Genomic DNA, 27,062 nt, shown 5'->3' on the forward strand with positions numbered 1-27,062 from the left:
ATCTGCATCCAACAGTCTGCAGGTCTGTAATCCTCCTCCATCTCTGTCTCTGCCCAGAGCACTCGGCAGACATTGTGACTCAGTCAATAATAGCTTATTGCCTAGGGGTGTGGAAGCAGTAGCCTAGCAGTAGGCCAGTTACATCATCAAGTAGTTTAGGTGCAGATGATGGTCCTGGCCATAGGAACTCCAATTTTCCCCACAGATGGTCAGGCACTGGTCATGTGCATGGCAAATGTGGTGGTCCTACGGACCTTCTAGATGCTTGTTCAAATGACTTCACTGAGGAATGTGGAGTTTCTGGTTAGCTATGGCCTGTGGCTTTTGACTAGCGACCTTCCCTTGTCTCTGTCCCTCATTCACCTGTCCTTATGTCACTTAATTTAGGATATTTCATAATTTTTTGTCTTGTCAACTGGAAGCCCAGAAAGTACCATGACTAGTACAGTTATAAGTGAGATAAGCTTCACCCTAAATATGCTAGTGTAGGCACTGAAAGGAGGGCTGAGGTTATATTATAACAGTGGGGGAAGTTACAGATTACATACTAATTATACTCTCACCAGCAGAATCTAAGTCTGTTGTCCTATAACCTCACCAAACCTGGATTTTTTATTTAAATAAGACCTTACCGACAATTTCAAAATAAAAATACAGAAATTCTTAATAAGCCCCATTTGCTCTAAGAAAACTCCTATATGCAATCAGTGGCTTCATATAATCATAAGCCATTATCACATGTAAGCCATGATAGCAAGTTCACAAGGTTTAAATACAAACTAGATTAAGCTTAAATTTTGATATGCCTTACTATTTGATCTGAAAATACAAGAAAACAGTAAGGTAATAACAAAGCCATGAAGGAAAATTATACAAAGTACTATAAACATTCTTGTAGTTATAAACATTATTTCATTTCCTTGGATTGGCATAGCTTTCAGGAAGTTAGGTCCTTTCTTTCTTTTAATTGAGGTACCCACAATAAAAGGCACAAACCTTAGTGTGCAGCTTGATGAATTTCGATATATGTATACACTCATGTAACCATCACCCAGATATCAAACATTCTCACTAGATTTTTTTTCCTCCCTCCACCTATTTCACCTGTCCTTTGGCAACCACCAATCTGTTAGGAATTTAGGTTCTTTAAAATGTTATGAAAAACAACCGAAAAGTAACTTCATGCTTCACTTTCTGAAACAACTTTTAAGTAAAAGGAGCTCCTCAAACTGTCAATAATTCATTAAAAACCAGAAATTTTAAAAGTGGGATATTCCCCTTAGACTCTGTAATCCTGGAGGCATGCTGGGTCCTACAACTAAGTTCCACAGAATCTGAAATACCTGTTAAGTGCAAGTTCAGTGACAACACTCAGAAAACCTGAGAACTTCTTAAAAATAACTTTAAAAACAAACTCATGCACCGTATATTTTAAGTGCAAAAATAATTTGAGGTTTTTTTTGGGTATGGGTATAGAAAGACATCTCTGTATAATAGTACGTGCAATCAATTACTTAGGTTTTTCCCTTAGTTTCTGACAACACCGAATAGGGACACTCATTACTGGGGACTTTTCTAACTATACTTGCATCACGATCACCTGAAGGATTCAAAAAATACACATTGCTGCTCTTTCCTCCTTCCGGAAACGCTCTCGGCAAGTCAAGGGCGGGGCTGAGCAGCGGAATTTTTAATCAGTAAAGTAGGTGATTCTTACACTCGTGGATGTTTTTGAGCCACTTAAAGGAGGTAACTCCCTCCAGGAAGCCGGACTTCCACGACCAGAACGGCGGTGGGGGGCGCCCAGGCACCTGTGGTTTGGTGAGTTCCCCCGGCGACTGAGTCAGAGTCAAGAGCAAGACGCGCGCGGAAGCTCCGGGCGTCTGCGCCGGGTCAGCGCGAGGGAAAGCACTGAGGTGGGTTTCCTGGGGCGGAAATCTCGGGCTTTCTAGGGCGCCCTCGGTGGGCGGCCCGCGGGGACCGACTCCGGCGACTCCAAGCTGCGCAGGTCGCCGAGGCCGCGCAGGACGCAGGGGTTCCTGCCGCTCAGCCTCGCTACCCAGCTCAGCAGCTCGTTCTCTGCCCTCGTCACTGGCCATCTCAACCCCACGCCGCGAGGGGGTTGCAGGCCGAGGCCCGGGCCCGGGGCGCCGCGGCCGCAGCCGTCCGGTTGGCGGGCAGACATCTGCCCCGGCCCGCGCAGCCGCCGCTCCGTCAGGCCCGGCCCCTCGCCCCGGCCGCGGCTCCACCAATCACGGGCCTCGCCCGCCGCGGCCGCCGCACCTGCGAGGAGGAGCCCGCTCGCCTCCGCCACGGCCGTCGCAGCGTCCCCGCCCCGCTCCGCCCCTATCGCGGCGCCCCGAGATCACCCTCCGGCGGCGTCTGGCTCCCCGCGGGCGAGGAGAGGAAGCCGCTGTCCTGAGGCTGACCTCAGGGCGCAGAGCCTGGCCCGCTACAGAGCCGCAGCTTCCGGGCAGCGGCGGCAACGGCAGGCGCGGGGCGCGGGTCTCCGCGGACCCCGCGACCCCGAGCGAGCAGCCGGGCGCCCTGAACGCTGCCCGCCGCGGGAGGCAGTGGCGGCGGCCGTGGCGTCGCACTCTGGTGCCCCGTGCGCCGCACTCCATGCCTGTGTGGTGTTGTCGCTGCTCGCTGGCCGGTCATTTCAGGTGACTTTTCCGCAGGGGAAGGAGAGGAGCTGGCGCGGCGGAGCGCTTCCCAGCCGTACGGCCGGGCCGGGCAGAGGTGCGCCGAGGTCGGGCGGGGCTGGAGCCGGACGGGCTCGGGTGGAGGGCGAGCGCCTGGACTGCAGCGGCCTCGCGCTCACCCCGCCCAGGCCGCCGCTGCCTGCTGGCTCCCGCCTGGTCGGGGCTCCCGCCTGGTCGGGGCTCCCGCGTCGCCACCCAGCGAGCGGTCCCCGCGCTCCGTGGGACTCGGCTTTCCTGTGCCCCTCTCCTCGCCCTGGGTTGTACCTCCCACAGGACTTGGGAACCGGCTAGGCCTGGAGCGAGTCGGTTACTGCGAGTCGAGACGAATAAGCAGTGCAGAGTTTTAGTCAAGGGTTGTGCAAGTTACCCCCATCCATCCCCCTTGCGTTTTCTTATTTCCTTTAAAAACGTAATAACCCCAGTTACTGGGTTGAAGTGAGGTGGGGAACTGTTTTAAGTGTGATGCTCTTGTTAGAAATAGGTGCTACCTAAGATACTAGTAATTGGAAGCCACATAGTAGAAATTTGAAAAACGTGATTCTAGACTCACATTACGGCAGTTTTTAAAGGTTTTAAGGATAATCCCTTTTAAAGTAAAAGTGAATAAATGTTCTAGATCAGCACAGTTGACCAAATCTTGAGTCACTTAGGGGAAGACCAAAGACGCTTGAAACTGATTTTAATGCTGTAGTGAAGAAATGTTAAACTTATCCAGGACTTTAGTAACTTGCTTTACATATATGAATACACTAAAATAATGGTATATAAAACTTTTTTTGGTAAAATATGAAACTGATGAAGAGTTCTTAAATTGGAAGTCATAGATAAAATTTAAGTATTAATCCATGAACTTGGGTGTAAAGAAAGGTACAAGAAGTTTTTAATCAAAATCTATGTTCTTCCAACTATGAATGTAAGCAACAAATCAGAGTAGTACTTGTGACTTTGTCACTAGAGGAAGTCATAAATATATCATCTACAGTTGTTGCACATATCTAGAAATACTGCTCACGCTTTTTTCCCCCCAAATTACAGTGATAATTACACATCACTGAACTTGATAAGATAGAGAAGGGCATATAAAATCACAAGTTTACTCTTTATAACTATTTAATATAATTTTGATTTTCATGTAAATTGTGTGTATCTCTTATTTAATAAAAATCAAAGAGGTCCAGAGGTTTCACCAAATTGCAAAAGGATAAGGCACAGAAGGTTCAGAACTCTTGTAAATAGAGAGCAACAATCCAGGCTTGCCCAGCTTCCCAGTGAGTTTTGTAGGAGTCTCTAAATGCTGGATTTTTTAAAAACTGTTTTATGTAATAAACTGCTGAATTTTAAGTTGTGGACATATTTGTTGACTACTTGACAGACAGTAGTTTGAGAGTAGCAGATCCACTTTGGAGAGTTTTAGAACACAGGTCATCCTGTGAAAATGTGTTAAACTGAAGTCCCTGGGAAAATAACATGCCTTTCAGAAAACACTATCAGAAAGCCTTTTGACATCTTTTGATACAGTTGAACTCAAAGGACACATCTTGGGACCCATATCCATTCAGCTAACCCTAGGTAGTAACTACTCTGTACAGAAATTTGGAGGAGGGGATGAAAACAAAGAAGTATTTCGCTGTATTTGAATATTGAGGGATAAAGGAGAACAAACCTGCTAGCCAAAAGATAAAAATTGTGATTAATATTTACATTGTAGAAACAGCTCCATTGCATCTAGAATTTTAAAAATAAAATATTTAGTATTTAAGATGGCTCCTTTAGGAGGATGTTTATATTCTACTAATGCTGGTTTTTTTTTGTTTTTTGAAATTTCATTTGGAACATACATTAAAACAGGTTGTGACATCTATGTTTTGGATCTTGTCTAATATCAAAGGATAGGTATTGTGAGAGAATTATCCTCTTTGCAGCTGTCCACTAACTGCCCCATACTTCCTGCTCTGGAAAATGGCGAGTGTGACAGACTTCATTTGTGACTTAGATCCTTCTTTTCGTGTGGTAATATCAGTTTGGTAACAGTTTAGAATCATGCTTCCAAAGACTAAAAATTCTGATAGTAAAGCATGTCATTTTGGTTTGAGTGATCATTTAAAGAAGTATTGTTCGTTGTGAGAAAAGTTGTCTTGTTATCCCAATATTATGGTTACGCTGTTCTCTGAAATTTGTTTTGAGACTTTGGACTATGATGTTTTGAAAACAAAAGATAGAAGGCCTCTAAAATCATCTTAAAATAATTTCTTGATGCCTACCAATAGGGTAACTATTTTCACACATGTAAAGTGCTGTTCTTTATTTCCTAAAATATAATTATTTATTTTTTCTAATTAATGTCCTAAGTAAAGGAAATTATATTATTTTAATTACTCAAAATAAACACTTGTTTTAGAAAGCAAACATTCATCAAATTGGATACCTAAAGTGAAAATTTATACCTTTCATAGACCTATGATAATAGTGTGCATTGTAAAACATGTAAAGCAACACTAAATTTTAATTTAGGCTCTGAATTTTTTAGAAAGAATACTCAGTAGCAGGCCTTTGTTTCACTGTTACTTTATGTAAAACCAGTGAACCATATTTTCATTTTTTGTTTGCTTGATTGTTTTTTGTTAAGTTAGTATTAAATATTTCAAATATGCAAGTTTATTACAGATTATTTATGCCAACATTATAGATTATATGCAGGTTATTTATATGCACATTATACTGGTGTCTTAGAAAATCAGAACAAATTACTATACTATGCAGATAATTTCGATAAGCTAAAACTTGGGTGCTGTATACTCTGCTTAAATCTTAAGACAGACTAGATCAAATTGCTTGAGGCCTACACACACAAAAAACCTACTGGATCTAATAAATAAATTCAGCAGTGTTGCAGAATATAAGGTAAACATACAAAAATCAATTATATTTTGATAAACTAATAATGGATAATCTGACAGTGAAATTAATACAATTCTGTTTATACTAGCATCAAAAAGAATGAAATAGGAATAAATTTAACCAAAAAAAGTAAGACTTGTATACTGAAAACTACAAAACATAATTGAGATGAATTAAAGAAGGCCTAAATAAATGAAAAGGAACCCTGTGTTCCTGGATTGAAAAGCCTAATGTTCCTTCAGTTGATAGATAAATTGAATGTAATCCTATCAAAATCCTATCAAAATCTTACCCTTTTTTTCAGAAATTGACAAGCAGATCCTAAAATTATTATGAAATTGCAAGAAACCCATTGTCCAAAATGACTTGAAGAAGAATAAAGTTCACACTTCTGATTTGAGAACTTACTACAAAGAAACAGTAATCATAACAGTGTGATGCTGGCATAAAGATAAACACGTAGATCAGTGGAATAGAATTAAGAGTCTAGAAATAAATCCTTCATTTATGGGCATTTGGTATTCCATGGGATCCAGAGACAATGTGGAAATACCATCTTCAGATGGTGCCAGGACAAAAGAATATCCACAAGCAAAAGAATGAAGCAAAAAGTAACTCAAAATGGATGAAAGACTTAAATGTAAGAACTAGAACTATAAAACTCATAGAAGAAAATAAAAATAAATATTTGATGTTGGTTTAAGCAGTGGTTTCTTAGGTATGACACCAAAATCACACCAACAAAAGTAAATTGGACTTGATCAAAAATTAAAACTTTTATGATTCAAAAGACAAAATGAAGACAGCCCACAGAATAGGGAAAATGTTTGCAAACCCTGTATCTGAAAAGGAATCTGTATCCAGAATATATAATTTTTAAAGCTCAACAATAAAAAAGACCACCCAGTTTGAAAGTGGGCAGTAAATCTGAATATTTCTCCAAAGAAGATATATAGATGGCCAATAGACATATGAAAAGATGCTTGACATTAGTCATTAGGGGAATGCCAATTAAAACTTCAGTGAGATTCCACTTCATACCTGCTAGTGTGGCTAAAAAATAAGCATTGCTGAAGATGTGGAGAAATTGAAACCTCATACATTGCTGGTGAAAATGTAAACAGGTATAGCCACTTTGGGAAAAGAGTTTGGCAGTTCCTTAAGATACTAAAGAGTTTATTAAAGATAGTAAGAGTTAATGACCCAGCCGTATTCTTAAGAACATACCTGAGAGAGTCCACACAGTTTATACATGCATGCTCATAGCAGCATTCATAGTAGCCAAAAAATGGAGATGACTCAAATGTTCATCAGCGCATGAATGAGCGATGTGTTCTATCTGTACAATGGGATACTACTCAGGCATAAAAAGGAATGAAGTACTGATAGATCCTACAACATGGGTGAACCTTGGAAGCATGCTAAGTGGAAGAAGCTAGGCACAAGACCACATAATGTGTGAGGAGTTTCATTTTTGTGAAATGTCCAACTAGGTGAATCCAGTAAGACAGAAAGTATATATGTGGTTGCCAGTAGCTGGAGGGAGGGAAGAATGAATGAATGTTAATGGATTTGGTATGTACTTTTGGAGTCATAAGAAATTTTTCTGGAATTAGTGGTGATTGAGAAACCTTGTAATTATACTAACAATCCTGAATTGTACACTTCAAAAGAGTGAATTTTTTATGTGATTTATATCATTCAGGTTCTTGGTTTTTTTGTTTTTTTTTAAATGGCATTATCTTTCCACACTCCCTTTATTTACCTTGGTCTAGGGACTGATCAAATGACCTGTTATTGTCTTTCTGATATTTTTGAGCTCTTGAAAGCTGTTTTTCTTTAAAAGAAGCCCAACGGAGGAGGAATTTTATTTCTTACTGTCTTAACCTCTTTTTTCATCTTTTAAGTATAAACTAATTGTTTGAGAGGACAGGTCCAATGTAATGAAAAGTACTTATAAAATATATAGTCAGTATATACCCTTGGTAGCTATATTAAAATCTGAGGCCTGCCAGAAAAAAGATTGCTTGAGACACCTTTTTTTGGAATATTAACTGCTTCTTAGTAAGTTCTACAAAGATTGAGTTTTGTACCTTTAAGCAAAAGTGATTTGGAGTTTGTATAAGCCAACACTTCTGGCCATGGTTTGTTCTTAAGGAATCTGAATATTAAGTATTCATTTCACAGCATTTATTTGTAGACTTAAGAAACTGGCTGAGGCATTTTAGATCATTGAGTTTTGCTCACAGAATCAAATATGGCAGTAGCTGCTAAAATGCTTTCAGTCATTCATTCAAAGGATCATGTTTGCTTTCAGAGTGTACAGGGTATCAGATAAAATTTAAGTAGTCTAGCTTAACTAAATATATATAATACACTTTCAGGTTGACTCTTAACCCCAAGCATATGCCCCCCTTTTCAAAATGTGAAATGTTTAAGGTTTAAAGGAGGTATCTCTATCAAAAATGTAGACTGATGATCATTTTTTATGAATTATTTCCTGGGTTTTATATGTATATGGAAACAACAGTATGGATAAGGTAGGGATGTCTGGAGGAGACTGAGAATGAAGTGTGCATGTCGTGAAAAAATTGTAGCCTTTATAGCAGTCACAGTAATATTAATGAGGCCTGGGTCTCCAAAAAGACTTTGGTCTGAAGCATCCAAAGGGAGCTGGTGAACCTGTCCTTGGCACACAGGAGAAATATCGGTATAATACACACATGTTGAATTCAGTTGCCAAGAAGCAAAAGCAAGCAAGGCAGCTAATACACCTATGTCTGATCAGAGGTAGTAGCTGGAATGGTTCCTTTTATTGCATGTATTTAATTACCTGTCATGTATTTAATTTCGTGTCATGAAAGGAATGGGTCCAGCATGACATTTCTTCCAGGGGCAGGCTTGTGGTGTGAGGAGGGGCTTTCCCTGGTAGCCATATCTGAAGGTTATCTATTCTGGCCAGAAGGGTCCATGTGCCATTAGGAGAGTCCAGATGTTTGGGGTAGAGGTTACACCTTCTTCAAGAAAGCTGTTAGTGTATACTGGGGATATTGGGACCTTGGAAGGTAGGTTATAGGGAAGCAGAAATTTCAGTCTCTTAATTCTTATCTTTTATAATCCTCCTCTAGGATCAGTGAGTCCCGTGAAATAACTTATGCATCCCATGTTTATCATTTTGAGAACAGTAATATGTATATTAACCTACTGGTCAGTACATAGTTTAATATCCAGGCATTTTTCCTTTTGCTGACTATATGAAGATAAAAAATAATCCAGGGATTCTTTCTTGAAGTAATCTCTATAATGTAGAACATAAACTGGAGGGGACTCCATTTATTGCATGAGCATCTCAGAATGCAAAACAAGTTTCTAGGGAGTCAGTTGGGAAGGAGGTAGATTGGAATCAACATTAAAATCTTCCCATATATCAGTATCTCTTTGAGAATTAATAAGATGTATAAACATGTTTTACCAAAATGCACAATTTGTAATATATAAATACAGTAATGTTTCCTTAAAATATTTGATGATTTTGTTCCAAATATACTGCGCTAATGCACTTACCTATTAATGAGAAAAAATAAAGGAGAAACTAGTCATTCCTGGGAGATTGCAGAGAATTTAAAAAACCCCAATACAATGCTTTGTCTTGCAGCATTAAGGATAACTTCTTATTTAGGACTTCTGTAGCACTTGCATACAAGGTACTAAAGAAACATTAATAGTTTTTAGGATTTCTGACATATAAAGTGGGGTAGGTTGACATGTAGTTAAGCTACTAATTTGAAAGCATTAATCAGAGGGATTTCTTTTTCTCCTTTTATGAACTTTTAAATATTTTATGGCCTAAATAAAATCTGAGTAAAGAGAGGCTTTCATAAAGGCTTTATTAACTATGTTATTATTTTTTGTTTGTTCCATGTTTGTTTTTTTAAAAAGAAACTACAGTGACACTGAAACCGAAGGAGAGATTTTTAATTCTTTAGTGCAATATTTTGGTGGTAATTTAGGGCGAAAAGTTAAAGCTATGCCATTAGTTGAAGAAACTCCTTTACTTGAAGATTCATCAGTGACTTTGCCTGTGGTAGTAATAGGTAAGTCATTGCATTTTATCTCTTTAAAGTTACAGTTATGATTCTTACTGTGTTTATAAATGTATAGTTGCTTAGCACAGATCCTTAGGATTATATTGAAAAGTATTCTTAATGTTGTTTGATATGTTAAAATACCTAATAATAAAATCTTTGGAGGGAGTAATTGGTTTATCTGATACTAGATTCTATGTTAGAACACATCTTTTCACTGAAGTACTGATATCACTCTATTAAGATACTACCAGTTGTGTCAATTATATTACAGTATCATGGTAATGATAACTGGTATTATTAGAGCCCCATATAGAGTATAGTGTGTACATCATTAGATTATGCCTTACAACTCTGTAGAATTAGGGTATACTCTAACCCTCTGCAAGCCTCTGATGTTACAGGGTAGATACAGACAGGGAAATTCAGAAGTTGAGTAACTTGTGCAAGTTAGTAACCAGTTCTCAGTATTGAGCATGATAGTACTGTGCAGTAATGGTTATATTGCCTTAACTGTAATACTATTAGATACCCTTTGTGTCACCTCAACAGATAGACATGTAAGATAATAAAAAGCTGCTATTAAAACCTAATTTAGAATTGTAAAAGTTTTATTATTTAGTTTTATTTCATGTATTTATTTACCTGTTGTGTATTTTCCATGTAATATTCACACTCAGGAAGTCAGACAAGTACTATAGTATGAAGCCACACCAAAAGAAAGAATTAATGGACCATAACATACCATGATGGCATTATTCCTTAGTTAACAGGAAGGAGAGAAAAGCCTTGTCCTCTCACTGGCATGTGGGAGATGTAATGAAGAAAGGAAAGGAGGAAAGCAAGATAGTTCTACATTAGATTGTCCTGTGGGGAAATGTCAACAGTTTTCTTAATAGTTCTTGCCCAGGATTTCTCTGGGACCATGCCTCAAGTTCCATTTCCCACTTAGGTCCAATCTTAGTTACCTGTCCTGGATATGTTGGAATGGGTAAGGGAACCTTGGCTTCTTGTTTTAGCTGGGCTGCAGGAGGGTCAGAAAAGGAAAAATGGCTTTATGTATACTTGCACATCTCATTCCCCTTTCAAAACAGTCTATTCCTGTTTTCCTCAGCTAGCCAATGAGAAACTTTACCTAATGTTTGTGAGGCCATTATTGCTGGCCATAGCATCACCAGTCTAAGCATGGAGAAAGCTAATTTTCTTAACATGTATTGGTTTTCTGTTGTTGTCACAACAAATTTCCACATATCTAATGGCTTTAAACAAAAATTTATTATATAACTGTGCTGAAGGTTAGACGACCAATTCTGGTCTCACTGGGCTAAACTTAGGGTATCAGCAGGACTGCATTCCTTTCTAGAGGCTACGCTGTAGGGTAGAATTACTTCTTGCGTTTTCCAGGTTCTAGAGGCTACTCTAATTCTATACCTCCTGGACCACTTGCATCTTCAAGAGCAGCGATGTTTCCCTATTAACCTTTCATAGTTCTCCCCTCACCACAGCTGGGAAAGTTTCTCTGTTTTTAAGAACTTGTGTGATTAGATTGGATCTACCTGTGTACTCCAGGGTACTCACCCCTGTCTCAATGTCTTTAATTTAATCACATATACAGAGTCTTTTTGCTATTAAGGTAACATTTTCAGGTTCTTGGTGTTAGGGTGGGGGTATCTTTGGGAGTGAGGGAGCATTCTGCCTACATACGTTTCTCTGTGAACTGCCTGTTTGTATTCTTTGCCTGTTATCTGTTGAGTGTTGTTTGTTTTTGATTCAGGAAACTTAGCTCTTTGCCTTAGAACTTAATTTGCACTGTTTTTCATCTATTCAGTATTTACCTTAATAGACTTTATTTTTTAGGGAATTTAGATCTACAGGAAAATTGAGTAGATAGTACAAAGAGTTCACATTTACTCCCTTTTTTCTTCTCTGAGCCCCCCAATCCTGTTTTTCCTATTTCAACATCCTGCATTGGTGTGGTAAACCTGTTATCATTGATGAATCAATGTTTTTATATTACTATTGTTAACTAAAATCTGTAATTTAAATTAGGGTTCTCTATTTGTGTTATATGGTTCTGTGCATTTTGCTGAATGTCTAATGTCATGTATCCACCACTATAGTGTTACACAAAATACTTGCACTGCCCTAAAAACTCCTATATTCTACCTATTCATCCTTTCCTTCAACTCCCAACCCCAGGCAACCACTGATCTTTTACTGTCTCTCTAGTTTTGCCCAGAATGTCATATGCATGGAATCATACAGTTGGTAGCCTTTTCAGACTGGTGTCTTTCACTTAGCAATTTGTATTTAACATTTTTCCATTCTTTCACGGCTTCATAGCTCATTTCTTTTTATCTCTGAGTACTATTCCATTGTATTGATATCTCACAGTTTGTCCATTCATTTATTGAAGGACATTTTCATTGCTTCCAATCTCTGACAATTATGAATAAAGCTGCTGTAAACATGCATGTGCTGGTTTTTGCATGGTCATTAAATTTTCAACTCCTCCAGGTAATTGATTAGATACTAACTTGGCTCTTATGGTAAGAATGTTTTTAGCTTTTTGAGAAACTGTCATCCAGAGTGGCTGTATCATTTTGCATTCCCAGTAGCTCTGAATGAGAGTTTCTGTTGCTCCATATCCTCATTAGCCTTTGGTATTATCTGTGTTTGGTATTTTAGCCATTCTGTAGGTATGTGGTACTACCTCATTGCAGTTCTGTAATGATATATGATGTTGAGTATCTTTTTGTTTGTTTGCCATCTATGTATCACTGAGACATCTGTTCAGATCTTTTCCGTACTTTTAATCCATTGGGTTATTTGTTTTATGTTCAAGAGGTTTTTGTATAAAGAAGTATGTTGTCAAATACATGTTTTGCAAATATTTTCTCCCAGTCTGTTACTTGGGTTTTCATTCTCTTAACAGTCTTTTGCAGAGCAGAAATTTTAAAATTTAATGAAGTACTGCTTATCAATTTTTTCTTTCATGGATCCTACTTTTGGTGTTATAGCTAAAAACTTATTGCCAAACCAAAGGTGTTTCCTAGGTTTTCTCCTCTGTTATCTTCTAGTTTTATAATACACTATTTTTTAGTTAGGCCTATGATCTGTTTTGAGTTGAGTTTTATAAAAAGGTTAGTATTTAGATTCCTATTTTTGCATGTGGATGTCCAGTTGTTCCAGTACCATTTGTTGAAAACACTGTGCTTTCTCCAGCCTTAGCTCCTTGTCAAAAATAAGTTGACTATATCTGTGAGGATCTTTTGCTGGGCTCTCTATTCTGTTCCATTGACTTGTCTACTTTTTTGTCATTTTTGTACTGTTATTTTTTATTGTAGTGAGAAAGACTTGAAGTTGGGCGTGTCAGTCCTAATGCTGTTCTTTGATACTGGGTTGGCTGTTCTGGTTCTTCTCATCTTTCCATTTAAACTTTAGAGTCAGTTTGCCAGTATCCATAAAATAACTTGCTGAGATTGTGATTTGGATTGTGTTGAATCTGTAGATTAAGTTGGGAAGAACTGACATCTGAACAATATTGAGTCTTTCTACCAATGAACATGTAAAATCCATTTATATATATATATATATATAAATTATTTTGGTATCATTAATATACAGTTACATGAGCAACATTATTATTAATAGATTCCCCCATTATCAAGTCTCCACCACATACCCCATTACAGTCACTGTCCATCAGCGTAGTAAGATGCTATAGAATCACTACTTGTCTTCTCTGTGTTATTCTGCCTTCCCCCTGCCACCCCCCGCTACATTATGTGTGCTAATTGTAATGCCCCTTTCCCCCCTTATCCCTCCCTTCCCACCAATCCTCTCCAGTCCCTTTCCCTTTGGTAACTGTTAGTCCATTCTTGGGTTCTGTGAGTCTGCTGCTGTTTTGTTCCTTCAGTTTTTTCTTTGTTCTTATACTCCACAGATGAGTGAAATCATTTGATACTTGTCTTTCTCTGCCTGGCTTATTTCACTGAGCATAATACCCTCTAGCTCCATCCATGTTGTTGCAAATGGTAGGATTTGTTTTCTTCTTATGGATGAATAATATTTCATTGTGTATGTGTACCACATCTTCTTTATCCATATTTAGGTATTTTTTGAGTCATCAGAGTTTTGTGGTTTTCCACATATTGCTCTTATACGTATTTGTTTCATGTATGTCCAGCTATTTCTTTTTTGTGTGTGAATATAAGCAGTGTTGTGTATGTAATTTCAAATTCCACTTGTTCCTTGCTGGTATACCTTATATTCTGCAGCCTTGCGATAATTGCAAGTTCTAGTTCTTTGGTCACTTTTTTGGATTTTCTGTATAGATGATCATGGGATTTATGAACAAATACAGTTTTATTTCTTCCTTTCCCATTTGTATACCTTTTATTTCCTTCTTGTCGTACTGCATTAGCTATGACTTTCATTGTAGTGTGTATTGAATTGGAATGGTGAGAAGAGACATCCTTGTCTGGCTTTTTAGGGAAAGCACCTCATTTCTCATCATTAAAATATGTTTGCTGTAGGTTTTTTTATAGATACTCTTTATCAAATTGAAATTCTTTATTGAGCTTGCTGACAGTTTTTATCATGAATAGGTGTTAGATTTTGTCAGATGCTTTTTTCATATCTTGATATTATCATGATTTTTCTTCTTTAGTTTTTCTTTCTTTTTTATTCAAGGAAATTAGTTCTTTGCCTCAGATCTTAACTCCCACTATTTGTCATTTGTTTTTAATTTTTCTGAAGTCAATAGTTTATTTTTCTTTGTTGATTTTTGTGTCTTGCATAAAGGCTTCCCACTGCAGTATTATAAGTAGAAATATTGCCCCCTTTTCTCATAGTCTTAGGATTTTACTTTTCATATTTACATCTTTGAGCCTGCTTTATATAGGGCAAAATATTAGGGAAGAAACAGTATTTTTTTCCTGATGAATAGCCATTGTCCCAGTTGGATTAAATTTTTGATAGATGGAGATAATAGAGAAGTGGCAACCCAGACTAAGGGAACTACAGAAATGGAAGTAGTTCAACAGAGTTCAACAAAAAGTGGAGTTTGATTTTAGTTGCAATATATAAAAGTGTAGAAAAGGCCGTATTTGGAGATGGGACTGGAAAGATGGTTGAGACCAGAACATGGAGAATGCTGGGTAACCAGAGAAACAAGTAATTAGGGCCCATAGAATAAAGGGGGTAACGTGATAAGGACAGTGTGTTACCAAACTCATCTGAATGTAGAATATGAAAGATTTTGAAGTAGGTGAATCTTGAGCAGGAACAGGAGACTTTTGTCTTCTAAGCTAGAGTAGAGGAGTGATAATTATGCATACAACTGAGTGGTGATAGATGACCATAGGTTTAGAACAGGTTTAGAACCTGATTTTGCTAATACCATTCTTTGAGAAGGGATGGGGTTAAAGGAGAAGACATCGACTGAAATGAATTTGCTTTTGAACATATTGTGATTAAGTTGTTAGAGGGTCAGTCAGGTGGCGTGAAGAAATAGCATATGGAAATGTGGGATATATTTTTGGGAAAGAGGTCAGCTTAGGGATCTAAGTTTGAGAGTCAGTAGTATAGAGAATTAAAGCTTTGAGTAGATGAGAGTCCCCAAAAGAAAACAGGATTCAAGAAGACAGGGTCAGAATATTGTGAATATCTGGATTTAAGAGTTTAGAGAAGGAAGAATAGGTGAGGGAGAAGAGCCATCTGTGAGAAAAGCCAAGGAACAAGACTAGTAAGGTGCATGATGCACTTTTCTACACTTTTCTTTTGTTTTGTTTTTTAATAGGAAATGGACCCTCAGGAATCTGCCTTTCTTATATGTTATCCGGCTACAGACCATATTTATCATCAGAAGCAACACATCCCAATACAATCTTACATAATAAATTAGAAGAAGCAAGACATCTTTCCATCATTGATCAGGTATTGTTTCTTATGTGTAAATCCTTTTACTTTTCTATACTGGAACAAGGTTGGTTGTCTCCTTACATAAGCATTGTGTAATTTGAAGAACCTTTCTTCTAAATAATACTTATTATTTTTAGTTTAGATTTATAAATATATTCTGCTGAGTTACTTCAGTTTATTTTCCTGAATTGATTAGAGCAGAATTCCCAAATTATACCTGTGGAGTTGTAATAGGTACTCTGTGCTCAGATAAATTTGGGAAGTGCTGCTATTTGTCATGGAAGACATATTAAGGCAAATTAGCACAATAAGGAATCTTGAAGTTTTTCAGTAAAAGGATCTGATTAGCTTTCTTGAAACGCAACTTTTCCCCATATTTATTTAACGAAAGAACCTATGAAGATCTTGAGGAATGTCACTGTTCTGTAGCACACTGGGAAATGCTGGGTTAGAGTAAGGGCCACTGTTAATGATGATAGCTGTTGCTATATGGTTTTTTTGCCCCTTTCAAACTCTGCCTTTTGTCTTTCTAAAAAAAATTCACTCAGGACTTGGAATACTTGTCTGAGGGCCTTGAGGGTCGGTCATCCAATCCAGTTGCAGTACTTTTTGACACACTTCTTCATCCAGATGCTGACTTTGGGTATGATTATCCATCCGTTTTGCATTGGAAATTAGAACAGCATCATTATATCCCTCACTTAGTTCTTGGTAAAGGTCCACCTGGTGGAGCTTGGCATGTGAGTATATTTTTCTTAGCACTTTAATGTATGTGTGTTATTATGTGTCATCTTGATAAGACCATTTTGACTCTTAAACATTATGATATGATATATATGGTGTTTACCATGTTTTTAACTGAGAATTTTAATGCTGTTCAATATAGGTTAATTACTAGTATGATTTAAGTCAAATTTGATTACTGATGCAGTCTTAGAATAAGCAGTTCTTACATTATTTTGTAAGAATTATATAGAATTTTTTGTATAATAAAAATTTTTTTAATGCATTTCTGTGTTTTTAGACTTCTACAAAGTCTCATACAGTACTTCATAGCAGTGTCCTTTATTTCCCTGTATTTTCATGATCTTAAATGAAAAATGTATTGTAGAAGAATTTGTGTTAGTCTGCCTGGGTTGCTAGAATGAAATATCATTGACTGAGTTGTTTAAACAGCAGATACTTATTTCTCACAGTTTGGGGGCTGGGAAGTTCCACATTAAGGTGCCAGCCTGTTCAGTTCATGGTGAGGGCTCTTTTCCTTTTCCTTTGCAGATGGCCACTTTCTTGCATTGTCTTTCTCTCTTCCTCCTCTTTTAAAGCCACTAATCCTATCCTGAGGGTACCATCCTCATGACCTCATCCAGCCCCGATTATCTCCCAAAGGCCCCATCTCCAAATACCATCATACTGGGAGTTAGGACTTGAATACATGGATTTTGGGGTTGACATGACTCAATTCATAAGAGAGATTAAACAAGAGAACTGATAACAGGTTCAGTGCATGGCAGTGGGCAGCAGCTAAGTCATCACTCCTGTGTTCTTAGCAGTTAGTACAGTGTCCAGTGTGTAATGAGTGCTCCTTTGTTATACAAATAAATGTCAAATCATTTTTGCTGTGTTATGAATCATGGGAATTTTAACATTAAATACCAAATCCTTTAGTATAAACTTTAGTTGGCTATTCCTGTATTAGCACAATGTTGTATGTCTAAAAGTTGTTTACATTTAACTTGTCAAGTGGCTGTTCTGGGTATTTGGGGACTGTACAGATTAAATACAGCCTTGATTCCTTTTATAATCTTAACTTGGTGGTTGCTATTCCTATCATAAAGAGAATTATCTTAAGTGTTTTATATTTGCTATATTAATGAATAGCATTCTTAATAAACACGCATTTCTTGAAAAAGTCTAATGCATATTTTAAGTTTTTAGGTTACCTTCTCTAAATTCCTGAGGTATTATTTTACTTACATTTTTCTGCTTATAACAATGTACAGGAAATAATTGATGTTACTTCATTTCTTCCATTTAAAATGGAAAGTTAAAGTATAGATAAACCTTGATTACCAAAAACACATGGAAATCAGTGGGAAAGCTGAAATTTACCTAAAACTTGCTGAAACTTTTTCATGCATCATAAATACATGATAAAAGAGTTTTCCTACACTCTCAACCATTTCATTGATGGGCTGCTTCATTCCATTCCTTGAAAGCTTGCCTTTTCCTGAAGGTATCATGCTTCCCTGCAGCCCTCTGGAGTGGAGTCTGTTCCTTCTCCCATCGTCCATGTCCTTTCATATTGCTAGTGAGGTTGGTATTCTCCTTGTTCCCCACCGCTCTTGTGTAGAGGTCCCTGTTTATTTGAACAGAGCTTGTCACTTTCTAGCTCTTCTGCTGTTCTAGAATTTTCCCCTCAATTACTGAATCTATGGCACCTAACTCATGGTTTTGCATTATATCTTAAGGTTTATTATTACCTGGAATAACATTACCTGTACATACATGACACAGAACCAACACCTTAACCTCTTCATTTCTCAGTGATCTCACATTTTTCATTAGGTACTAACTCCAGTAGCTCCACTGTAGGCTTCCTATTCATAACTACTCAACTTGTGAAAACCTAAATTTTCAAAATTTTACTTTATGATCACAACTTTCTATTCTTCCAACTGCATCACATAGTTATGCATACTGTACCTAATCTCCAAACACGAGTGTGTTCCAGGCCCTATCTTAACCTCCTTACCTTTGCAGTTCTATTGCCCAGTGATCGAACCATTCTCCTTAGTTCCCTTGACCCATTGTCCTTCTATCACATAGCCTTGGCAAAAATAATTCTTACAACTATCCACTCTTTCTTTTCCTATACTTGAGTTGTTAAACGTTACCAGAAAAAAAATCTTAACAGCTACAAAAAGTATTCCCCATCCTTAGCTGGGTCCCAAGAACATTACTTGGTACCGTCTTTTGATATTTCCTCATTAAATTCTTCAAGCTTTTATCCCTTTTTTCACCTTCCAGCTTTGAAATAACTTGATTCTTGCTTTACAGAGGAAGTGGAATCTGTCAGTATTGAACCTACGTAATTTTTCACTGAAACCTACAAACTTACCTGTCTTCATGCTTATTCTTTGTTTCTTATTCCCTGTTACAGTAGAAGAGGTATCACTTCTATCCAAGGCCAACCTTCCAGCTTATATTCTGGATCCCTGTCTTCTTAAGTACATTGCTTATTTGATTTTGCCATTACTTTCTTGTAATGAAGCTTCAGTTTCTCTGCCAGGTTCTATTCATCAGTATGTAAACATGCTAGAATTATTTTCTGTTGTTAAATGTTGTGAGCAAGCTTGCCTATTTGTATCCTTTGTTTGATAGCCAACTTGAAAATGTTACCTCTATGTATTTCCATGTCTTTTGGCCTCCTACTCATTTAGCTCATCGCACTCTAGCTCTGTCACCATTTTTCCAATGGACCATCTCTTTTTGAAGGTCAATTATTTCCTTTTTTGCTGAGTTTGATAGTCTCAAATTTACCTTTCCCGATATCTGCAACATTTGATAGTGCTGATGGCCCTTTTGGATTCTGTGAACTTTTCATCTCCGTTTTCTTCCTGTTTGTTACTCCTTTTCATTTATCTTTGTGGACTCTTGTTCTTTAAAACTGTGCTTGTGTATACTGACCCAAGCCAAGGTCTTCTCTTTCCCTGGGTTGCTCATATACTTCAGTGACTTGCATATGGATGCTGATTGGTTCCCAAATCAAGATCCCTTGCCCAGATCACTCTTACATACTCAATAAGATATGTTCCCTTGATTATGCCACAGGTGTTCTCAAACTCAACATGCCTAAAATTAATCACCTTTATCATCAAATTCCTTCCATTTCCTTATTGTAGAATGGCACTATAATGTCATAACTTCAGGCAGAAATCTTTCTTGATTTCTCCCCAACTCCCACTTCAAACCAATTATCGTATCTTCTCCATTCTTTCTCATAAACCTATTTTGAGTCAATGTACATTATTTTTCTTCATTGTAATTGAATTTTGCTGTATGGATCACCATTCTTTCTCCCCCAAGTTATTGGAAAGTCTTCCTAAATGGTTTTCTCACTCCAGTCTTGTCTTTGTCTTCTTCACTACATTCTTCATACCATAGTCATCTTTCTAATATATATTTCTGGGATGTTATATCCATGTATAAGACCCTTTGGCCTCTTGTTTATCTAATGAATTATATGCAAAGTCTTTAATGCATTTTACCATGGTTTGGGTGATCTAGCCCCTACTTAGCTTTCTTGCCTTACTCCTCTCTGTCCCTTATATTCCATGCTCCAGAATGTTTTTATTAAGAGTCCAGGTTTTCCTCAGGATGTGTGATTCACAGAGCTCATTAAAGATGTACTCATGGTTACACAGCATTACAGTGAAAGGATACAGACTGGATTCATTAAAGGAAAAAGGTTCATAGGGCAAAGTACAGGAGAAGATAAGCTCTATTTCTAAACATCTGTTCGCATGGAGTTGCATGAGCATGCACTTAATTCTCCCAGCAGTGATGTGTGACGTGCAAGGAATGGCTGATGTGGCATGCTCACCCACACCTGAGTGTCTAGGGATTTTTTTGGGTGATCACTCATGTAGGCAAGCAACACCCATGTGACTGACTTTCGTGACTGATTCCTCTGCTTCCCTGAGCAAATACTCAGGGAATTGAGTATTTTGAGTTCCAATTCATTATGGTATTCACTATAAATGACATAGTTAGGATAAACAACACAGTCACACAAGCATAGCCCAAGTGTAGCCCAATGTCTCTGACATGCAAAAACAAAAACAACTCTCTTCAGGCAGAATTTTTCAAGGTCTCAGAGGCTCTTTCCTAGGAAGCAGCCACAGGCCAGTTCTGAAGACAATACCTTTCTTAGTAATGTGCAGGTTTAAGCAACCCAAGCCTGCTAAATTAATCTTTTCTTTTACAAGGCTGAACTTTTTATTCCTTAAACGACAGTCATGTTCTTTCTCTTTTTTAAACTGTCACATAACCTGTTTGTAGTTAGGAATATTGTCCCTTCCTAATAGTATACTCCTCAAAGCCCATTTGTGTCAAGAAATATTCTTCTTTTTCTATGTCTTCACAGTACTTCTGTCAGGTTTGCATCCCTTAATATACTACATTCTCCATGACAGACATATGGCACATAGATTACATAGGGAAAATAAAGGAACATAGGGGAAAAAATAGAAAGACCAAGGGACTAGGCTTTCAGCCAACTGGAAGAAAGTGTACAGTTGGGAATAAAGTTAATAGGTTGTTGGCAGTTAAGTGGAATAATATTAGAACTTTAAGGTTTTTGAGTCCCAGATGAGACGATTATGGCTCCATGTTCCTTCTGATACATGATAAATTTTTAACAGCTCCCCCCTTCCGATGTTTTCCATCTTCTTGGTTCTCCTCCTAGTACCAGGCTATGTGCCTTAAAGTAGTGGCAGCTTGCTGTTTTCTCTCCCTGTGGTGAGAAATAATTGGCTTCATAAGGCCTTTCATACACTAAGTGTTTTGCAAATGTTAGTGAAAAGTAAGTCCTATTCCAAGTACTGGGCTATGTAGAAACAGGACAAGAATTAAGGGAAAAGCCGTAGCCTAAAATTGTTCGTTGACGGAGATCATTGAAGTCACTGGAACAGGAGATTTTGGCCGACGGGCTTCTCCTGCTTTGTACTGAACAAGCGAAGTAAGCAGGATGAGGGAGCTTTAAGGGTTCTTTCTTAAGGGTGGCATTAGCCTCAGCAGTGAGTCTGTTCTTAATTAAGCAACCACTGCTTATTTCCCTAGTTTTACAAAGGGATGCTATTTCCAAATCCGCTTAGATTTCATACTTGAAGTTGGTTAGTTGATGGAGGACCTAAAAGTGCTTTGCTACCCATTAAAGAAAAATCTCTTAATAATGTCAAAGTAGAAAGACATCTGAAGTGTTACAAATGAACTTTTTTCCTTTTGTTTAAAGAGTGGAAATATTGATTTGTTTCCTAACATGATATTGTTGCAGCTGAATTATCATGTTGATATAGGCCAAAGTTATCAACATTGTATAAACATAGGGCAATACTATAAATTCATTTTATAAATAAATGTATTCCTATATGAAAGGACTTTTGATAGTACCAAATTTATGGATGTTTTTGAAAGTGTATTAGAACAACTTTTAGAGGTAATTCACACAACCATTTAAGACTTCTCTGAGCTCTCCTTATCCAGACTCTTAATTATAGTAAATGAGATAGAGTTAAAAAATCCATGTTACTGCTTTAAATTTGTTTATTGATTGTACATTTTTTATTCAAATAGAATATGGAAGGCTCCATGTTGACAATCAGCTTTGGAAACTGGATGGAGCTACCTGGACTTAAATTCAAAGATTGGGTATCCAGCAAACGAAGGTAAAAGTGAACTATTAAAATTCTTTTGTGTACAGTGAGAAAGAGTGTGCAGATTTCAAAATATTTGTGATCCTGTTTTAGATGAATAATATAAACATATGGGTCTTTCAAATAAAATGTCTTTGCAGCAGTGATTACAAGCTACTTTCCAATTAGAGATGTCATAATACTGCACAGAGGTAAGGGCTTGTCTACAGATTGCGTTCCTTTGACTTTGCTTATCATGGGTTTTTTCCCCCACTTTGTGTTTAGTTACTTTCTTATTCACCCATATAAATCTCTTCCATACTTACTTATTTTTATGAGTGGATATACACATTTATCCACTATATGCATATATTTCATGTATGCATATCTCATGTATACATAACTAAAGTGTCTGACTTTCAGAGTAGAAGAGTGTGTATAATTAATAATTTAGAATGATGGAATAAACCAGAATGTGTAATGTGATTGGCTCCTTGGGTATAGAAAGTGTTCATAAAAGTAGGAGTACCTGAGAAAATCTCACCTTGGAAGAAGACAAGTTTGTTTATTTTGGGGAAAAAGAACCCAGAATTTAGAAAGAGAACTTTGAAAAGCCTTATCATTTTCAAGGATAGTAAATATTAAATTAGATAGGAATTACTAACACAAAGAATCTTCTCTAATTTGCTCACAAAGCAGGAAGTTACTTAACCTTTGTTAGAACAGAGCTGTGACATTTGAATGCTTGATTCCTGCTACATAGAAACCATGCTACTCCACAGAAATCATTAAGGAGGATAAATTTAGACCAACATGGGTAATTGAGATTAAACCTTTCAGATACTCCTTTTGGATTTTTAAAAAATGAATTTTATGTGTTTGAAATGTAAAGTTGCAAAACCAGGCAAGTTATACAAGTTCTTAATTTTCATAAGTAAGCAAGTGAAACTGCTCAACATTCTTCCTTTTGGGATATGGGTAAGAAAGGGGAAGCTTTATGACTTAGGTACTATTAGTGTTCATCCTTCTAAATTGGGTACATTGTATATTGAAATAATATGTGAAAATGAGTCTTGGGATGAAATATTAGCTTTGGTTCCTACTTGTCAGATGTTAAGACTCTTAGATCTTGAGAGATTGGCAGGGTTTAAATCCTGACTCTATAACTTCTAATGTGACCTGGTCAGATAAACATGCGTATCAATTTCCTAGTTTATTAAATGGAGATGATAATACTACGTAGGGTTTCTGTAAAAGTTGAGAATACGGTCTAAATCTTAGAAAGTATTGAACTTTAAGACAAAAAGTTTTTATGAACTTCTTCAAATTACAGGTTATAATGAATTATGTGAAATGATTTGGTATGTTTTTGCTGCTACTTATCTCTAGTTAGGGCCCAGTAATTTTGGGGAAATTCCAATTATTTGAAAGTTCAAGTAGAAAATCAAAGATGTATTAACGTACTTTTTTCATAAAGAGCGGGTTATACTTATAGGTCTCTTTGAGTAGGAAAAAGGAGAGAAATGTTACTATCTTATTAGATGTAGGTTGATTTTGTTTAGAAGACTGATCTGAACACTAGGCTACTAGGAAAATACCAACTTACTAAAAATTGTGTCAAGATAGTATATATTTAAGAAGTGTATGTAATACAGTTAGTTTAGACCTGCAATATCTTAACGATTGTAATCTAAATAATTCAGTCCATAGTTACAGTAAAAAATATAAACTGAATAGTATACAGACTGAAAGTTACTTAGTTGGCAATTGTGAGGCAAGCCTATAAAAATATAATTTTTGGATATATATGTTTTAATCCATTTATTTAATACAAGTTTATTGATAAAGGCAGCTAATCTGAACAGGTATTATGCAAGGTACTGGGGAAACAGACGCATTAAATACAGTCTCTACTCTCATGGGACTTCTCTTTATAAACTAATTCATTAACATTTTTAACTAAAAAGAAAAAGCTTTTTTTTAAAGTGTTAGGATAATTTATAGCTAAGACAGTCCAGAGGAATTAAAAAGATAAATAGCTTACTAGATGAAGCAGTAATCATAGAAACTCAAAGTACTCTTTGCTCATATTTTCCATTTTCTTTATAGGAACCTGAAAGGGGATAGAGTTATGCCAGAGGAAATAGCTCGCTACTATAAACATTACATAAAAGTCATGGGTCTTCAGAAGAATTTCAGAGAGAATACTTATATTACCTCTGTTTCAAGACTCTATAGAGATGAAGATGATACTGATGGTCAAGACAGAGACATTTCAACACAGCATTTACAGATGGAGAAGTCAAAATTTATCAGGAGAAACTGGGAAGTCAGGGGTTATCAGCAAATAGCAGATGGTTCCCATGTTCCGTTCTCTCTCTTTGCTGAGAATGTAGCTCTTGCAACTGGAACACTGGATTCTCCTGCCCACCTAGAAATTGAAGGGGAAAATTTTCCTTTCGTGTTTCATTCAGTGCCTGAATTTGGAGCTGCTATAAGCAAAGGGAAGTTGCGCGGCCAAGTGGACCCAGTATTAATTGTAGGTTCTGGGCTTAGTGCAGCTGATGCAGTACTTTGTGCTTACAACAACAACATCCGTGTGATTCATGTATTTCGCCGAAGAGTAACTGATCCAAGCTTAATTTTCAAACAGCTTCCCAAAAAGCTTTATCCAGAATACCATAAAGTCTATCATATGATGTGTACTCAGGCATACTCTGTAGACTCGAATCTTTTATCTGACTATACCAGTTTTCCTGAGCACCATGTGCTTTCCTTTAAGTCAGACATGAAATGCATTCTTCAAAGTGTCTCTGGATTGAAGAAGATATTGAAGCTCTCTGCAGCAGTAGTACTGATTGGTTCTCATCCCAATCTGTCTTTTCTGAAGGAGCAAGGGTGTTACCTGGGCCATAACTCAAGCCAACCAATCACATGTAAAGGTAATCCTGTGGAAATAGATGCATACACCTATGAGTGTGTTAAAGAAGCCAACCTTTTTGCATTGGGTCCTTTGGTTGGAGACAATTTTGTTCGATTTTTAAAGGGAGGGGCACTGGGCGTTACACGCTGTTTGGCTACAAGACAGAAGAAAAAGCGTTTATTTGTTGAGAGAGGAGGAGGAGATGGGATAGCTTAAAGTTTACAAAAGTTTACAAGTAATTCATATGGACAGTTTACCATTAAAGATTTTTTAATAGTGGTTTTGCAGTGTCCTGGCTTGAATTTTCTGGACTTGAATTAACTGGAAGAAAGCCTGAAGCTACAGTAACAATTTTAAAAATTACAAGAACTTGGTGTCCTAATTTTTATTGTATCAAAGGTGTAGAAACAGTGCCAACTTGGTATACTACTTTAAGCTCTCACTTAACTAAAATGTTCCTTTCTTCCAAGACTTTTTGTGATCATTTTTGATATTATGTTTGATTCCAAAATATTATAGCCTTGAATAATCTGTAAAATCATGCAGTCATTAGGCCATAAATTGTCCTCACTGTATCTTGGGTCACCTTGCTGTTCAAAGAGAGGTCCAAAGACCAACATCAGCTTCTTTTGTAGCTTGTTAGAAATGGAGACTGTCAGGCCCCACAGCAGACTTACTGAATTGTAAACTGCATCTCAATGAGATCCTCAAGGCATATGTATGCTCATTAAAGTTTGAGGCACACTGGTCTAAAAGAAAATGGGATGTCATACATATGTAGACAGGGAGAGGAGGTGTTTATAACTCAGGATTAATTTATTTTGAAATGATCAATTGTATAAATCTAATTTATTACCAACTATGATGGTCTTTAAAAAAAGATATTTTTATTGTTGAAACCTTGACAGGTACTTCATATTCTTAGCTTATAACTTAAATGGTACAGTAACATTAGCATTCACTTAGACATTTGGACACCTACCAAGATTTTTGGGGGTATTTATTCTTAACTAGCATAACACATAATCTATTTGCATCTCAATAAATTGTGAATGGAACTACTTTACCCCTGTGTGACTACTGAGTTAATTTCTGTCACTGAAACTAAAATACTTGGGCATAAGCAATAATACTATAAAATTTGGGGGTATGGCCATAATGAAAGTTTAACCTAGAAATTAAGTTTAAAAATCTGTCTTTCCCATTCCCAAGATTTGAATTGTGTTCATTGGAAATGACAGCAGTTTATCCTGTTTATTATATGCTTTAACTTGATTTATATTAATTTAGGTGTCCCTAATGTCTATATTTTCACACAAGACTGAAATTTTTGGTGTTAGACAAAATCTTAAGTTCTTCCTGGTAAACTGAATTCTCATTCTCTTTTTTGGGGGGGAAAGAATTAATTTCATCTGGAATGTGTTTATTTAGACTTTTTTCTTAATATTAAAAAGACTAAAATGTGTTTCTGTCTATCTTACTGCAATATGTACTTACAGGTATAATTCATCTTAAATTTTAATTGTTTTAGATATACTGGCTTCTGCAACTTAGCTGTTTCATAAAATCGATGAATTCTTATACTGTTCATAAGTTGAATTAACTTGATTTTCGAAATGCTATAATCCAGTAACTTTTTTTCAGATTAACTTCATACCAGTTGAAATGGTATAACATTCTCTGACTGCACTTGATTGAGCACTCTCTTACTTGCCTATTCTTTTGAGGTCTGAGTTGTATGTTTTTCTTAATGTCACCACTTCTGATTAAAAATGACATTATTATAAAGGTTCTAGGGAGGGGTAAGAACTGACATCCCCAGGTGTCTAAAAAGTTTGCTATTACCTAACCAATACCATTTTTGTGATGTGAATAGTCACAAAACAAAAAAACTTAAGGGAAAGTAAGGCTTCAGTAGGGCCATAAATAAACCTGGTGAATAGTTTCATCCTTAGTAAATTCCTGTTTCTCAATTCTCCCTCAAACATGTCCATTTTGCATTTAACATTTTTCTCTGATGTAGTAGCTCTTGTACTCTTAAGCTGATCAGTTTGCCCTTTATTCTGTCTTTCCTTATTCTCCAGTATCAATAAGATACTCAGAAAGGGAAGGA

The 27,062-nt window shown here is 37.0% G+C and overlaps 1 protein-coding gene across 4 annotated transcripts; it reads left to right on the forward strand.

The window, feature by feature from the left end:
* Window positions 1–866: 866 nt before the first annotated feature.
* OSGIN2 (oxidative stress induced growth inhibitor family member 2) lies at window positions 867–26,414 on the forward strand. 4 transcript variants are annotated; one of them, XM_017657498.3, is made up of 6 exons: window positions 867–1,916; window positions 9,543–9,697; window positions 15,492–15,628; window positions 16,162–16,353; window positions 21,968–22,059; window positions 24,136–26,414. In XM_017657498.3, the coding sequence occupies exons 2-6, from the start codon at window positions 9,631–9,633 to the stop codon at window positions 25,163–25,165; spliced, it is 1,518 nt and encodes a 505-aa protein (XP_017512987.1). In that variant the 5' UTR covers window positions 867–1,916; window positions 9,543–9,630; the 3' UTR covers window positions 25,166–26,414. The 4 variants fall into 4 exon arrangements, with proteins under 4 accessions (XP_017512987.1, XP_036851263.1, XP_036851261.1 ...); XM_036995366.2 differs by lacking the exon at window positions 867–1,916 and adding an exon at window positions 2,267–2,666; XM_036995367.2 differs by lacking the exon at window positions 867–1,916 and adding an exon at window positions 2,268–2,742.
* Window positions 26,415–27,062: the final 648 nt, after the last annotated feature.

The sequence above is a fragment of the Manis javanica genome, chromosome 2 (genome assembly GCF_040802235.1).
Source record: "Manis javanica isolate MJ-LG chromosome 2, MJ_LKY, whole genome shotgun sequence".
NCBI lineage: Eukaryota > Metazoa > Chordata > Mammalia > Pholidota > Manidae > Manis > Manis javanica.